At 40.3% G+C, this 18,039-nt stretch overlaps 2 protein-coding genes across 3 annotated transcripts in view; one reads left to right on the forward strand and one right to left on the reverse strand.

The window, feature by feature from the left end:
• Window positions 1-18,039, reverse strand: part of UBAC2 (UBA domain containing 2) — a 93,964-nt gene that overhangs the window by 64,767 nt on the left and 11,158 nt on the right. For both annotated transcript variants that reach the window (XM_080613172.1, XM_080613173.1), the window contains exons 3-4: window positions 14,915-15,034; window positions 14,386-14,492 (exon numbers count right to left, since the gene is read on the reverse strand). In XM_080613172.1, the coding sequence (XP_080469298.1) occupies window positions 14,386-14,492; window positions 14,915-15,034 (227 nt within the window). The remainder of the gene's footprint in view (window positions 1-14,385; window positions 14,493-14,914; window positions 15,035-18,039) is intronic.
• On the forward strand, window positions 10,800-12,837 carry GPR18 (G protein-coupled receptor 18; the record flags this gene model as incomplete). The annotated part of the gene is made up of 2 exons (XM_080614244.1): window positions 10,800-10,931; window positions 11,828-12,837. The coding sequence occupies exon 2, from the start codon at window positions 11,872-11,874 to the stop codon at window positions 12,835-12,837; it is 966 nt and encodes a 321-aa protein (XP_080470370.1). The 5' UTR covers window positions 10,800-10,931; window positions 11,828-11,871.

Genomic DNA, 18,039 nt, shown 5'->3' on the forward strand with positions numbered 1-18,039 from the left:
CAGACCAGTCAGTCTCACCTCTGTGCCTGGCAAAATCTTGGAGCAGACTCTCCTGGAAGGCATGCTAAGGCACATGAAAAACAAGGAGGTGCTTCGTGACAGCCAGCATGGCTTCACTAAGGGGAAATCCTGCCTGACCAATTTGGTGGCCTTCTATGATGGGGCTACGAAACTGATGGACAGGGGCAGAGCAGTTGACGTCATCTATCTGGACTTGTGCAAAGCATTCGACACTGTCCCACATGACATCCTTGTCTCTAAATTGGAGAGACATCAATTTGATGGGTGGACCACTCGGTGGATAAAGAACTGGCTGGATGGCTGCACACAAAGAGTTGTGGTCAATGGCTCGATGTCCGGCTGGAGACCGGTAACGAGTGGTGTCCCTCAGGGATCGGTGTTGGGACCGGTCTTGTTCAACATCTTTGTCGGTGACATGGACAGTGAGATTGAGTGCGCTCTCAGCAAGTTTGCCGATGACACCAAGCTGTGTGGTTCGCTTGATACGCCGGAGGGAAGGGATGCCATCCAGAGGGACCTCGACACGCTTGTGAGGTGGGCTGATGCCAACCGTATGGAGTTTAACCATGACAAGTGCAAGGTCCTACACCTGGGTCAGAGCAATCCCAGGCACAGCTACAGGTTGGGCAGAGAAGAGATTCAGAGCAGCCCTGCAGAGAAGGACTTGGGGGTGTTGGTCAATGAAAAAATGAACATGAGCTGGCAGTGTGCGCTCACAGCCCAGAAAGCCAACCGTATCCTGGGCTGCATCAAAAGGAGCGTGACCAGCAGGTCAAAGGAGGTGATCCTGCCCCTCTACTCTGCTCTCGTGAGACCTCACTTGGAGTATTGTGTGCAGTTCTGGTGTCCTCAACATAAAAAGGACATGGAACTGTTGGAACAAGTCCAGAGGAGGGCCACGAGGATGATCAGGGGACTGGAGCACCTCCCGTATGAAGATAGGCTGAGAAAGTTGGGGCTGTTCAGCCTGGAGAAGAGGAGGCTGCGTGGAGACCTCATATCAGCCTTCCAGTATCTGAAGGGGGCCTACAAGGATGCTGGAGAGGAACTCTTCATCAGGGACTGTAGTGACAGGACAAGGGGTAACGGGTTCAAACTTAAACAGGGGAAGTTTAGATTGGATCTAAGGAAGAAATTCTTTACTGAGAGGGTGGTGAGGCACTGGAATGGGTTGCCCAGGGAGGTTGTGAATGCTCCATCCTTGGCAGTGTTCAAGGCCAGGTTGGATGAGGCCTTGGGTGACATGGTTTAGTGTGGGGTGTTCCTGCCCATGGCAGGTGGGTTGGAACTAGATGATCTTAAGGTCCTTTCCAACCCTAACTATTCTTTGATTCTATGATTCTATGAGGAGAAGGAAGAGAGGTAGAGCATCACTGGAATGGAGGCAGTTCATTCCGTGATGGAGAGGGACATTTTATCCATCATATGAAAGGATATCAGATCCTTACAATAAAAATGCTGTAGAATCCATGCTCATAGCAGAACTTCTACAGATAGGAGACAACTGATGCTTCTAGGATGTAATGACTAGTTAGAGATTGTTTTTCTTCAGATCACCGCCGACAGCAACCCAATTTGGAAACAATAGCCAAAACTCATTTGTACAGAATTGTCTGGTACAGACATCTACAATTAGATGCAGGATTTCCTTTTAAATTGCAAAGGGACTTCCACATCCCTGTCTTCCTTTACTATGGCTGAAACAAGGAACAAACAAGGTTTTCCTACTTCCCGAAGGAGGAAGAGAAGGGCAAAAAACACAAGCTGCCAATAAAGGCAGAAAGAAAACCTAACTTTCTTAGAGTTGATCACCCCCACGTAGACTGAAAATAACTCTCAAGGGTCAACTATTAAGCTAAAAAGGAGGCCCCCTATTCCCACATAGGAAAGAAGGCATTGCTTATTTTCATGAAATAATTCAATCATAAAACTTTTAGAACACAAACACACACTTCTTCAGAAAAATGAAGTGCTGCGGTGAGAAAATTGTTGATATCGTGTCTTATTTTGATAGAGGCATACCAGACAAATAAAACAACAAAACTGGGAGGTAAGTAGCTTTTAAAACACCGGGTTGCTTAGTTTTAATTTTAGATTTTATCCTTGTATTATATCATAAAGCCAGAAGAATGGTAAATGTTGCCTCCAGTCCTTTTCCTCTTTCCCCCACTAGGTGTCTTCTAATTCTTCACTTTCTCAGGATAAATTCAGGCTATACACAGTAAGGAAGTCTTTGCTTACAACTCATTCTCAAACTGTATCTTATTTTTCGAAAAGAAACACAAGGAGAGACCTTTCTAAAATGCAACTCCTTGAGTAACACCAGAATTCTCAGTTCTACAACCCTATGAATGATCAAAGCTGCCACGCCATATGGTACCTCCCTTCCATAGGGGAGTCCAAGCGGTTTTCACTCTTCATAATCAGTTTTCCTGCACAACTGGAAGTGCAGGTGTATAAAGGAATGAGGCCACTATATCCATTTTCTGCTGTTCCAAAGATCTGTTGCTATGCTAGCTAAAGATCTGTAGATGGCAGCGTTGATGCAGTAATTAATCTTCAACACAACAGGTCAAAACACATTTCACAAAACTGTTTCTTATCAGAAGCTAAGCCCAATTTTCAAATGTCAGAAATCTTAGCACCAGGCAGTAGAAGCATTGGGCCAGGAACTGTCGGGCAGCAAAGAGAAGCCATATCCAGGATCACTACTAAAAAATACTACATCAAGCACTCACCCAGTAACTGTATAGGTTAACCCAGTTTAGGCCCCATCATCTTTAAATAAACTACATCATCTAAACAGTAATGAACACTGAGCCACAGGCTGCTGGTATAGTTCTTCTGGTTACCTACATATGCTGTCAAATTAGAAAGAAGGCATACAGAGATGTCCAGCATTCTGCTGCCTTTAGTGCCCTTTCTTTCTCTACTATACCTTGTTCAAAACAAATTGTACACTCCCTCCCATTTCTGCTGTTTGAGTAAGTGCTATGGATTTGGTGGCCCCTATCACCACACACCACAGAGCTCAGTTACAAGCAAATAAAAGCAATGTCCCAGATGTTCTAGGACAAAAATTAAACACAATGACAGGCAGCATGCTTTGGAGGCAAAGGATGAAAGAGAATATGAGAAAAGGATGGCAGAGGATACAAGATACATAAGCCCCAGCTCAGTTTCACTGGCCCATCCTCTTTTAAAGCCCTCTTTACCAGCACGGTGCCTGCATAAGGAAGACTGCTGCTTAAATTATTGAACTTCAAATCTACGCTCTGGTTGATTTTGCTAGGCTTCTTGATGTGATAAAGCTCAGGGTTTTCAGCTCATTTCCTTTAAAGTGCATGTGTCTGTGTGTAAAACACATCTTTCTTGTGGCTGAATAGTTGGTCAGAAAGTATACAGTCCTTTGAGAGGACTCAGCTCCGTACAGTCAGTTTCTCTAACACAATCTACCCATAGCCAGCTCTGCTGTCTTCTTTTGCCAGCTCACAGAATCAGCTGGCCTTATCCCAGCTTCAGGTGCACTAAGCATACTCACACCCAAATTCTCCTCGCATTCCCTCCAAGGACAGTGCTAAGTCTACACAGCAAGAAACCCTGCCCTGCAGAGTTCCTAACCAATCAGATTCACTGCTGTGTGGCTGGAACTGAGCTGCTTTGTCCCCGTCTGGATTATGCCAGCCCTTTACCACCCTGAATGCTTCCTCTCCTGTCAGCTCAGTTCCAGTGCAGTACACCAAGCTTCACAACTTCAACACATTACGTGTTTGCTAATCTACGCCAGAGACGGTTGGCACAGGCTGAACAACATTAGAAAACTGTCACTTCATAGAAGCAAGCTACCTGCCAGGGCTGGGCAGCACGCACAGCAACACAACACACACCAAGGTACCCTTGAGTTTGAAGGACAGCACTTTCTCTAATTCAAATGCTTGCACAGCTCACTCTCATTTCAGGTACTTTTGATTAAACACTTCACTGGCACACTAAAGCACATGTAGCAATCTTTAATTATTTCATTTCTGGTTACATATACTCAAGCCAGTAACTAAGCAGAAGTTGTTCAAACGCCTCAATTCCAGAGAAGTGGAAATGGTTTTCCCTACTTCTGCACTTGACTTCATCAAAAGAATCTGAGTACAAGCAGCTCCCAGTAAAGACATTTCTCTTGAAATATTAACTCTATCCCTGGGAGGCATACCAAGTTTCAGACTAGTACTCCTACACACCTGAGACTTTTAAGAGCAGTTTAATAGGAAAAATATCACGTACCACATACTCTGTAAGGAAAGAGTATTTGAAAAAGCTCTCTTAGAGACTTCCAAACTGGAACAACTAACTCATTGCATAGCTCCTGATATTGCATACAGATTTAAAACAAGAAAAGAAAAAGACTGAGTATTCAAACAGGTTTCAAACAACCATGAAATATTTGTCATGAGAAATCTGCAGGTTTGGTGAAAGTAAAGCTGCTTCCCAACATAGCATTAACACAGACACAGCATTTTAAGAAGTCTACCGAAGGCAGTGTGGGTTCATCAACAAGCATGGAGCTGTGTTGGTATTTGCCATGAGCTAATATTAGATACATACATTCTGAGATTGCTGCTGTGTAACAAACCACTGCCTCTAGTCCAGTATCCCACTCTCAGACATCTTAGAGGTGCAACTTTCATCTCAACTAATTTTTGACGTATTGCTTTTTTCCAAAGGCTGATGCTGCTGAACAGATGAACTGCAGGCCAGACACACTGTATATTTTTAGGGTATTTAGTGACAGACGGTGGGTCTGACTGTGCAAGAGAAGGAGGTGGAGTGAAAAAAAAAAAAGAGAAGCATGGAATGTCAATTTCAGTACTGATTTTTCCTTTAAAAGAAAAAAATCAGGAACTCCTTCCTCAAACCATACTGAATTCTAACCAAATACAGATGAGAAAGCAAAATGTGACAGTGATTAGGACATGTCAGGCCTAGCTAACTGGGCAGTAATTCTCTTAAACTGCTCTGTTTCCCATTCCTTCAGCTCTGCTGCACATAGCATTCACACTCACTCTATATTCACACACACACACACGCTATATTCAATAGGTTGAGGAGTGGGAGAGGAGGGACAGCTATGCCATAACACAGCCTCTGAGTAACACACAAGTGGCAAAACTGGAAACAATTCCAGTAAGTTTATGAATTCAGCGCCATGGCAACTTTTAACCTATTTAAACTACTATTAAGTCTATTCTTAAACCTTCTTTACGGTACAACACAATATGGGAATAAAAAATGAAGCACAATTTCATCAAGGTTGAGAACAGTAACCCAAAACCGCATGTGAACTCACCCACAACAGCAAGCTGGTAAGTTAAACAAACTGGCACACAGGAGAGTTGCTTCCTGTACCACTGGCGCACTGGACTGTGCAAAAGGCTTCAGCTCTTTCTTTTCAATAGGTTCAAAACATCGAAATTTCAAAAAGAGAAAGAGAACACAAGCTCAAGCCTGCTTCTTACCAAACTGAAGCCAAGGGTGATCCTTCTCCCCTCTCAGTGCAGAATTTCTCTGAATCAGCTGGACAAAGCTTATGTTAATGGTAGAGGGACAGGCAAAACAGACTTTTCTGTATGAAAGTAAGACCCATGAGTAAGTTACTCCTGCAAACCAACAGCACGAAGACAATCCTTTCAGTGCTGCACTTTCACATTGTTGCAAGTGATCGAGCTCATTATTCTAAGGTTTACTGCCAGATAGTGAAGGCACCACAATACACCACATGTGCACCCTGCCTTATCCTCAGACATGAAGTACAACTCCTGAAAAATGGCTTTAGCACAACACAACACAAATAGAATTATCTTCTTTACTCCAGAAACTTCAAAATAGGGAAAAAAGACCCTGGAGGGAACTGAGCACTTATTTCAGTAAAAGCTGGAGCAGTGGAAGTACTCACCCATCTGACAGAAACCAATGCAAGACACTCATCTCTAGCTGATAAAACAGTACAGAAGCAGAAGAAAACAAAAATAGAGTCAGGTGCTTCCTACACCAGAAACTGAAGCAAGAGGGTAACGTGGCACAGCAGAGCGGCCCACTGCCTCTCACAAATCACATGTACTGCAACTTTTCACTTCGGTGTTCACATCCATATGTTTATTACCCTGCAGCTGCAACCAGCCTGAGCTGCAGGAGGAGCACACACTGCTGGTGGTGCAAACATGCATTTTCAGAACACTGCTGCCAGACAGACCTGCTCCTCCACACTCAGGGGGAGCCTTCTAGCCTCTCAGCAGCAGAGCAGTTTGGCAGCCTCCTCTCTGCCAGGCTGACTTGTGAAAAGCCTGAGTGAAAACAGAACTCAGAATGACATACACGTTAGGACAAACCAGCTGGATGGCTAACCTGCCAGTAAACTCAACAGAGCTGCTGCTATCCACCTGTGCAAACTGTTGAGCTGCAAGTGTGACTTGATTCCAGTTGCCCTCCTGAGGCACATCCTCCCTTCTAGGGTTAAGGCGTCAGTCACCCTCTTCGGACAAGATGAGACACAGATAAAATGTTACCCTTCTGATCCTCCCCCAAGAAGTCTGCAAGCCAAGAGGCAGTTTGCAGCATGCAGCTTTTCTCAGTCTCAACATCTGCCTGGTTTCCATCCAAATCCAGCATTACTTTTGTACTCCCTCTTTAGCTAACGGAGACACTGGCTATCTACTTGCTTGTGTCGGTACGTTTATAACACAGTTCATGTTGGAAGCAACCTCCAGGCTTCTGCACATTATTTTTCTCAAAATACAGTACTCTTGCCTAGAAGAGGTCAAAAACCTAGTTATTGTCTTCCAGGAGCCACACGCTCTTTTTTAAACCCTTTAAAAATATGTATGTCACTGAATTTCAATATGCTTTCACTAAACTTGAAAACAGTATGAGTGACTCATCCTGCTGAAGCATGCTCCAGAGTTGTTTTGCTAATGATAAAGCCACTTAAGAGTTTTCAACACTGGTTACTCCTTAATCCTAAAATATTAAGTCCTTTTCAATAGACTTATGGTCTGGGTAGGATTTGCAGCTCATTCCATTTAAGGGGATTTGAATGATTAAAAAAATACTAAGTTTGGTATTAGTTTCCCTAAAAGGAAAGACCAAATATATAAAGATATTACTAATCTACTCACTGAAAACCATACCCAGGTCCTTCCCTATGATTACTTCACCCATCACACTGACCTATGCAAATAACCTACACACTACCACAAACTCACTCAGCTGAGATAAATTATACAACGCCAGCAGAGAGGGTATTTTTCCCAAAAGCCGTCTTTAGCAGTAAGTGAAGATCACCTACCTACCTTACTTTTACAGTAACAAACCTGATCCCAGCTACATCTGAACTGCAGGACTTTGTTGCTCCTGGCAAATTCTTGACTGCATGCCTGGAGGAGAGTGAAACATTACTGTTCCCTTCCTCAGCACACATCTCTCTGGTTCATTTGGGAGGAAAAAAAGGAGGGCACAAAGTTGCCAAACTCTCTGTTATTGTGCTTCAATATCCCAAAGACTGCCAGTCAGAGACCTGGAGCTAGCAAGTGCTCTACAGGGAATACAGAATGATCTCCTTCTCAGAAAGGCTCTTTCAAATGTTGGATTTATGTTTTGAGTTAACAAAGAGAAAATGTAGGAAATCACTCTCCTTTACCTATTAGCCTTTGTGAATACTCTCATCCCACCAAAGATGTCTGTTGCAGTGACACAGTTCAGAGGTTTTTCTCCATTTTAACAAAGGCTAAAACCTTTCTTCATACTGCATTTTTCTGCAAAGCTCTTAAACAGGCATGTTATTATTTTAGACAGCAAGTAACACAGAGAAACATTGCTTTTGTATTAGTAAGATATGGTAAATATAAGCATAAATGAAGCTGTGTATTCAAGTGAATCAAACTTCTCATTTCAAATGTAGCGAGTTTCTGCCACTTTCAGGCTGACTACTATCCAAGGCAATAAAAGTAAAATGGGGATTTCCACAAAACACAGACTATGCTCTACAGAAATTACATTTACATTGTGCTGATTAGAAACTTCTGCATAACTAAGATGCACATTCTTGCTGATACGTTTGCATGTAAATATTAACCAAAAATATGCTTTCATTACACCACAAACATTTAAAAACGTATTTTAAAAAAGATGCATGGTACAACAGCCCAGCTTGATCACGCTGGAAATATTACAAAAGCTTGCTTGTTGAAAGGTACTAGATACATCAGTCCACAGACACCACACGTATGTGAAATACTAACTTTTAAGTATGACCAATAAAAGAGCTTAGAACTGGCTAGACTACGTCATTGTTTCCTGCCTGTGAAGAGGACCTATTTTAGCTAAGTGAAGCTGAGCAGAGAAGAGGAAGTCTAAACCTACAGATTTGGGACTAGGAAAGGAGGATCTCTGAAGAAACTCTGTAGTGCACACAAGGTCAGTAACAATCCCTTATCCTATGCTAACAAAGTGACTTGGATGTTTATGTACGTTGCTAAGATGTACTTCTTTCTTCAGAAGCTGAACACAGGCATTAATTCTAGAACTTAGGAGATGATATTTAATTCTTTAAGGCACTTTCAAAGTATCAGCATTCTATCAACATTTGAAGCAAAACCACTGCATTTGGAAAAGCACAGTACCATAAATACTGTTGCTTAGGATTTTAGAAATAAATTTTAAAATATACAATAACTAAAAGCATTGGTACCACTACGTTATCTCTGAAGGAAAGATGTTTGTTTTCATTAAACTAAAACTAGGAGAAGATCTTTCTGCTTGGTCTCTCTGTTCTTCACTGAAAGTCATTTCTTCCTCAGGGAAATGTGAGCAAATATGAGGGCCAGCCAAAGCAAAAAAAGGGGACTGGGAACAGAGATACACACACAATACTTTAAACAGAGTCACCACTGCCTAACTTGCAGTATGAGTCTGGAGGAAAATATTTAATTCTGGTTTTCTTCTGAAAGCCTTGGTTCTCATACACAGCACCTAGATGGGCTTCACAATCCACATTAGACATTCAGGACCTCAGCTACCATTAAAAAATTAAAACATATTGATAAAACATACAGACAAACATCAGAATTTCATTCAGAATTAGCACAGACATCCAGAAAACAGTTACTCCAGGGGCTCTTCAGCAAGTGCTTTAATCAATACCCGTAAGTAAGTGTTTCCATTATGAAAAACAGCAAATAGGGCAAAACTGTCCACTGAGAGACACTCAAAGATTTACTTGGGCTGACCTGCAATATATCAGCCTGAACTCCATGCAAACAAGTACTGATGAAAAAGCAGGATATTTGCATCCATGTATAAACGCAGACAGGTGACAACACACTTTAAAAAATCTCATTATTTCTTAGCTACATAAATGTCAAACTTTAGATTCTTAAAAACTAAAATCTTGAAGAAATACTTAATTGTAAAACTGAGATGCATTTAAACCTTCATAGTTTGGAAGCAACATCTTCACCAACTAAACAAAAAAATCCCCTTTTTGTTACAGTCAGCCATTCTTTGATATATCTCAAAACTGGCATAAACTTGAAATAACCATCAAACAAGGCATGGAACAACAGATTTTCCTGATAGAAGTTCATGCCAGATTCAGCTTCCCCTCTTCCCATCAACACTGGCCTGTTGGTTGTTCAGAAACAGGATCTGATCAGAAACAACTTCAGTAAATACAAGTCCAAAGGAGAGAAGAACAAAAACAAAACCAAAATCCGTGCTGTTTATTAACATTCATCCATAAAAAGTGAATCCTTCTACCTATCCTATACATGGCTACTCAATTCACCTGCTAAATCAGTCAGGATCTTGAGATAGGTAATCATGCACTGTGTTATACACAATCACTGGCAAGAGAGAAAAACAGAGCAAAAGATAAAAAAACACTTAAAATGGATGTGTGTGTGCGTGTTAAGCAATATTTGGACAATTTTACGCAACAGTAATGGAAGTGGGGCAGCATGCCAGGCAATATTTCAACTGTGCTATAAGCATGGGATACAAAATTTTCTTTCAAGCATATGCCATCTACCTTTCAATGAGGTCTGCTATTGCTCTTTAATTCTTTTACATTTATTGTTCTTCACACAACGAGGTATTTTAGAGGCATTCGTGCAGATGCCCTCCAAATGTTTTCTTTGTCAGTATTATATGCATACCTTTTCCCATACAAAACAAATTCTGTTACCTTTCCTAGAGACATCATCTGATCAGAAAACAAAACTTTTTGTTTTGTACAGCTAAAAAAAAAATAAATCTTTGAGATGAAAGTTCAGGGTTAGGTACTTGTATGCATTATTTTTTATATACACCTGTAAACTGGGGGACTGTAAGAAAATCAGAAGTCCAAACATTGTATTACGAGGCAAAAGCTAACCTGCAGAAAGATGTAATAGATCATACTGTATTTAGCTACTCCATGGATAGTCTTCTCAAAAGCAGCTGATGATTGCCAGTGTCAAACCAGCACGCTACATTAATAAACACTGGCTCAATCCCCTACATATTCCTGTATCACTGAAAAAAGTACCTGATAACATTAAAGTGAAAGCATAAACAATAAGCTTTTGGGTTTTTTTAATACACTGTCAACTTTTGGGGATAGAACACACAGGAATTGTGCACTCTTCTGCTCTTGAGAACAGTTTTGGTGCCTGATACATATACACGACTTACATGGCTGTCTGTCACAAGTGGGAAGATAAGACAAACAACTAACTCTTTTTCTCCTCTTCACGAAGCTGCCACAGGGCTGGGTAAAAGGCCAAACAAGAGGAACCCTTCCATGCAAGGTCATGAAACTGTGACCACAGGAAGAGCCAGGAAAGTGAGGGGGTGTAGGTTAACCAAGGCACCCATGCAAACACCAGGTAAGGTCTGCCATCCTCAAATGGCTCCAGAGTAAACCAGGGGATGATCTCTTTCAGTTCTCATCACCTGAGTCTGCATAATGACATTTCAGATGTCCAACTCCAACAATCATGAAGATGAGAGAAGGAACACAACTGTGCTTTGGAGCAGCTGGCTACCAGCCAGCAACTTATCCCCCCCAACAAATACAGTTCACACAGGGCATGGTCAGAGCCTGCACCACTTCCCATCCTTTTACTTTTTTAAATCTATCAATGAATCTATTTAAATCTATCAATATATTAATCTTAGTCACATGTCAGGTGGTTGGTTCTGATGACATGGGATTAAATACTCTATTAGAAGTGACGTAGCTATTAAGATAGCTTTTTAGTGTCTTTTATGAGCAACAGCATGCACCTATTCTTTTGGGAGCTAAGTAGCTCCTGCACAGATAAAATGCAAAGTCAGTACTTCACTTTGCATATCCAAATGTCATGCTCTCTTATTTCTTTCCATAACTAGCTTTAGTCTTTAATTTTTCAACAGGGACAAGTTGAAGAAATACTTTCTTTAGAAAACAGCTCTCTTATCTCAATTACAGCTGTTTCAATCTAATCATCACTTACCAAAGCATACTTAAAGTAGCTAATCAATTTTGACTTTTTGACTCCTTATATAAGAAATATTTTAAGTAATTAAAATATTTCATTAAAACTACCATATGAATACTATTTCTCTTCCTTCAGAGCACAATAATGTATTTGTAGTCAGAAAACACAACAAAGCTAGCACATTTTCACAGCTAAAGAATACAACCTCATCACTAAACCCCATCCCACAACAATCTTCTTTGTTTTTAAAGAAAGCTTTTATTTGACTGAGAATAACTCTTCATATTTTTACCTATTTGTAGGGTATTTATGGAGGGCAACAACTATTCCTAAATTCAACTGAAATATGAAGCCTGGAAATCACCACCCTGAAGAATACAGGATTGCATCACTGGTCTTCTACAGTTTTGTATTCATAGTGGGATTGTTGGTGAATGCCACTGCACTATGGGTTTTCAGCTGCACTACCAAGAAGAGAACAACTATAACTGTATATATGATGAACGTGGCATTACTTGACATAATTTTTATATTTTCCTTGCCTTTTCGGATAATCTACCATGGGAAAGAAATGTGGCCTTTTGGGAATACATTCTGTCGAATTATCAGCGCTTTCACTATATTTTATCCAGCCATTGCTCTGTGGTTACTCACTTTTATAAGTGTAGACAGATTTATGGCTATTGTCCAGCCCAAACATGTCAAAGAACTAAAAAACACAAAAAAAGCCATGCTAGCTTGCACTGGAATCTGGGTAATGACCCTCGCAACGACATCCCCATTGCTGTTTTTACAGTCTGATCCAGACAAACACTTTAATTTCACCACCTGCATGAAATCGCTGGATATCATCCATTTAAAGGAAGTAAATACATTGAACTTTACTCGCTTGATTTTTTTCTTTTTGATTCCCTTGTTTATCATGATAGTGTGTTACCTAGTCATTATTTACAATTTCATTCGCGGCAAGACTTCCAAACTGAAGCCTAAGGCAAAAGAGAGATCTATAAGAATTATAGTAACTCTGATTGCTCAAGTACTCATCTGCTTTGTACCCTTCCACATTTGCTTTGCCTTCCTGATGTTGCAACATGAAAGTACAACTTACAACCCCTGGGCAGCCTTCACCACCTTCCTCATGAATCTCAGTACGTGCTTGGACATTATATTGTACTATATTGTTTCTAAACAATTTCAGGCAAGAGTCATCAGTGTAATCCTTTATCGCAATTACCTTCGCAGTGTGCGCAGGAAAAGTTTTCGAACTGGAAGTGTAAGATCACTCAGTAATATGAACAGTGAAATGATATAAAAAGAGATTAAAAAAAAGTTGGGGACTTTTATAATGTGAACAAGTGATTCTATTTCTGAATTGTAACATTTTGACTACACTGAAGAATGTTCTATTGCCAGAAGTAACAGATAAATTTGTTGCAACTTTTTATATTTGCTCAACTTCTTTTGTAAATCTGAAATGAATTAAAATCTTGTATAAGCGTTAAACTTTCCAACGCTTTTGTCATCTCAAAAGACTGTGAATATTGCCAGACATAACTATAATAAAGCAGACAACACTGAAGAATTATGATGCAACACATATTTAATTTTTTATATTTGCACAACCAAATGCTCCTGAAACTACTGTATATGCCACACTGCTAAAATTAGCTGCATTCTCTCTAGACCAGTGTTAGCATGACTTAAAGAGAAGCAGCCTGTTCCTGAAGGACTGCACTCCACGGAAGGGACCTACAGAGCTGACTACAGCCCCCATTCCCCACCCCCTTGTGCTGCTGGCAGGAAGGAGGTAGCGAAATCATGAGTGAAGTTGAGGCCAGGAAGAAGGAAGGGTTGGGTGAAGATGTTTTAAGATTTGGTTTTATTTCTAATTACCCTACTCTGATTTGATTGGTAATGAATTAAACTGATTTCATCAAGTCAAGCCTGTTTTGCCTGTAAGGGTAACTGGTGAGTGATCTCTCCCTGTTCTTATCCCAATGCACAAGCCTCTTGTTACGTTTTCTCTCCCCAGTCCAGCTGAGGAGGGCAGTGATAGAGTGACTTTGGTGGGCACCTGGCATCCAGCCAGTGTAAACTCACCACAAAGAGACATACTAAAAACATAGAAAGAAAAGCATCTAATATGGTGTTTAATATTAAAACTCTCACTCCAAGAGCTTTTATTATTACCTCAGAGTGTGCAACACATGGCAACTCAAGTCTGTATGAAGCTCTACAGTTCTACAGTAACATGGACATCTTTTATTAAGGCAGAAATCTCAAATCTAGGTTATGCAAAACTGAACCACTAAACACCTTAAAGCTTTAAAAACTTCACATGCAAACACTAAATGGAATAATAACATGCTCTAGTACTCCATTTTTGGAAAACATACAAACTACCGGTATGAAATGCATACAATTGCGTATGTATTTAAAAGTGAACATAAAGATATGAATTACAGTTGTGCTTTGTGATTTAAGAAAGAACAAAGCATCAACTCTATTCCAGTTTTCAGATTTACAGAACTGAACAAAACCAAATACTGCAATAAGTTGTGCAGTGCAAGCCCAGTCATGCTTCAATCATGCTGACAGTGGAAACGGGGCTAGGAGAATGAAAAATTAATCATTATACAAATAAATTATAAGTTAATTAATCACAGATCACAACTGGGAAACAAATGTTTGAACACATAATAGCTGCACCAAGAAACTTTACACTGTCTTCAGAAGAGGATAAAATTTAATTGAAAGGGGTGCATGAAGAAAGTGGTTTGGGTTTTTTTTCATTAAAAATTGTGCAAAATAATCCCTTGAAACTATATCTAAAATAATCAATACATTAGGAGCTACTTACAAACCAGAAGGCAAGCTGTTGATGGTGATGCCAAATATATACTGAGTGATTTCTACAAGAAGAAGATCAAACAAAGCTGAGAGCATCCAAGCACCCAGTAAAAAGGACTGGAAAGAAAAAAGTTTAATTATAATTAACTCCAAAGTTTGAAAATAATGTCTCTCTAGATAAAAGAAAACCCAAGAAAACCACTACACTAGTTCCTATAAGACAAAATATTTAGCACAACATAATTCCAGATCTATGTCTAGATACCAAAATGAAGAATTAAAATTTGTTATCAAAATTAAATTCCATGGGTCTGACAACTTTCAACTGATAACAGCTGCAAACCTTGATTAGGATAATACATTGACTGGAAGATACATCAATATAAATTTATGGAAGCCAAATACTCTTTAAAGCCCTTTAACATATATTTCTATACAAAATGTTAGTAATAAACTGCAATATTAACCCAAGACTGCAAGATTCTAAACAGTGTAGAAAACAATTTGTTTAAAACCAAAATTAAATAACTGTAACTTACTGAAAATTTTCTGCTCCCATATCTTCTCTCAAATATTCTAAAGTTGTAAATGAGCAGACTGCTGCAGAATGTGTCTTTCAAATCAAGACATATAGTTCTCCCACATACAAGTCTCCAAATCTAAAAGGTTAAAGATCATGATGTTAAGTCTCTCTTCCTTCAAAAAAATTCTTTACAGAATCTGTGCTCAGAGAGAATATAATACTGAAATCAGGTAAGAGAAATGCAGCGCATTTAAGGAGGGAAATAAAAAAGAGTAGCATGTTATAGAATTCAAGAAGTCTGTTTAAAATATTTTCAAGGAAGAGATTTACCTGTTGAAAATAAATCTACAATTCAAATGAAGTCAAATACATTTATATGTCCATATTTTACATTTACAAATCAAAACGGAAATCACAACCCTAGTAAACTGCAGAATTACAGAACAAAAAATATTTTTGAAACAGCCTCCAGACATCAACTAGTCTAGAGTACTGCTATAAGCAGGTCTAATTAGATCAGCTTGCTTGGGGCCATGTCAAGCTGAGTCTTGAACACCTACAAGGACGGAGATTCCAGAACCTCTCTGGGCAACCTGTGCCAACATTTGATCACCCCATGGTTTAAAAAGCTAAAACAAATCTAACATCTAGGTAGAATTTCCCATATTCCACTTTGTGTCCACTACCTCTTGTACTGCCCCAGAGCACCTCCAAGCAGAGTCTGGCTCCAGCTTTTCTAGAGCTTATAATCAGCTACTTGTAGACAGCAAGAAGGTGCCTCCTCTTTGCCTTCTTTTCTTGAGGTTGGGCAGACCCACTTCTCTCAGACTCCCCTTGTATGTCACACGCTCCAACCTTCTGACTCTCTTGGTGGACCCGCTCCAGTGTGTTCATATCTTTCTTGTACTGAGGATCCCACAACCGGCACTTGTGAGACCACATCTAAAGCACTGTGTGTATAGTACGCTACTGGCACACTTCCACTAATAGAGTCCAGGAGATGGTTGGCCTCTTTGGCTGCAAGAGCACACCACTGACTTCTGTTATGCACCAAGATCCACAGGTCCTTCTCTGCAGAGCTACTACCCAAACACTTGTTCTCCCTAGCCTGCACTGTTGCAGCCTGGGGTTGTTCCATCACTGAAGCAGGGACTTTCCCGTTCAAGAAGTTCCCATCAGCTCATTTCTTGGGCTTGCCAAGGTCTCTGTGAATAGCAGCCCTGCCTTCCAACATACTGACTATTTCCATGTATTCTGGATCACACACAAACTTAAAGTGCACTTCATCCCATCATCCAGGTCACTAATGAAGACATTAAATAGCACTGGTCTCAGTATTGATCTCTGAGGGGCCCTCCCCTGATTAATACCTGCCAAATGGACTTTGCACTAATGATCGTAACTCCATTGAGTCTAGCCACTCTTCCACTCATCTTGTTGTCCAATTACTCAATCTGGTTTTGACTACGTCCATAACTTCTCTGGGAAAACTGTTCCTCTGTTCCATCAGTCTTACACTACAGTAAGACTGTATGCCTGTAGTACCACTCCTATCTCATGAGCTAATACACCACATCGCAGTGACCCCAGTGAGATCATAGCCCTGTAATGACATATGACCTTTAATTCCTCATATCTGTTCCCTATGTAGTATGCATCAGCATACAGTCACACTGATTTCTCAGAAAATGTATGGGACTGTTCCACACAATGCTGTCCCATAGGCACTTCCCTATTTACATGCATACACTTGAAGTAGATCCTTTTCAGTCCGGTTTTGTCAATTACAAGAGCGCTTCTGTCCACATCACCCTGTACCTTTTGCTGGCTAACTTAATCCACTACGTCCTCATTTGACTGTGGGTTGTCATCTCTCTCCTGTCTTGTTCCTGTCTTAAAGTTCTCACCAGGCTGGCCTGCCTGTTAGCAGAGATGCATTTGTCCCACTTGGTCAAGTGGATCCCATCACCTCCAAGTAGTCCTCAACCCTCAGAGAGGGTCCAAGGGGCACAACACCCCAAGCCCTGCTGCCAACACCAGCTGTGCAACCAATTCTGACCCACAAGATCTGTCCCTTTCACTTAGTTGGCTGCTCCCAGTCATCTTCGTGTCCTGCATGTGTTGAGAAATGGTTTCTAAAAAGATTCGCCCCATGACCTTCCTAGGGACCAAGGTAAGGCTGACTGGCTTGATGTCACCTGGATCCTCCTTTCTGCCCTTCCCAAAGATGGGTATGATGTTTGCCTTTCTCCAGCCATCAGGTACCTCTACCAATTGCCATGGCCTTTCAAAGATGCTGGAGAAGGGTCTCACAATTAAATTTACAGCTCCTTTGGCACCCTCAGAGGTAACACATCTGGTCTATTAACTTATGCATGTATAGTTGGGTTAAGAGATCCCTAACTCTAATCCCTAAGGCTTCTAAACTTAATCACTCTTTACTTTAGCCAGCTTAAAAAAATATATAGGTCTAATGTAATCGATCTTCACTTTACACAGAGCATCTTCACTGCTCTTCAGGGTCCCTTTATGGAAACAAAGATCTTTTCATTTTGGACAGCCCATATTTTGCCTTCCAAATCAAATGTACTCTTCTTCAACTACATGCTTTATTTCCAATGCTCTCTAACAGTTTTAACTAGTGTTAATATGTAATATCCAAACTGTCTGTTCAGCCCCTGAAAAAAAAAATCCATTCAACTAAATTCATCCCTGTAAATGAATTTATTCTAAATAAATTTTTTTTGAAGTGTTTTCATTTAAATATTAGCATCAGACAGGAGTTAACTGATCTGCTCTCTCTGATCTCAGAGGTACACAATTATATAGTATACAGCTTACTCCAAAGGCTATGACAGTATACAAAACAACAACTTCAAGAAAGAAAACATCCAAACCCACAAATTCCCCAGAGCACCACAATAAAAGTACCACAGCTTCTACAGAAATTCACAAATGTTTATGCTTAAAACACAGTAAAGACAGTTTATTTGAATAAAGCACAGCTACTGCTGGCTTTCAGCAGATCAAACAAATGGAGAGGACTTTTCTAAGGAACAATTGCAAACCAAACAAATAAGCAAACAAACCCCAAACCCACTAGATTTCCATTTTAAATTTTGAATAGTTTCTCAGACTTTC

The sequence above is a fragment of the Psittacula echo genome (assembly GCF_963264785.1).
Source record: "Psittacula echo genome assembly, chromosome: 3".
Lineage (NCBI taxonomy): Eukaryota > Metazoa > Chordata > Aves > Psittaciformes > Psittacidae > Psittacula > Psittacula echo.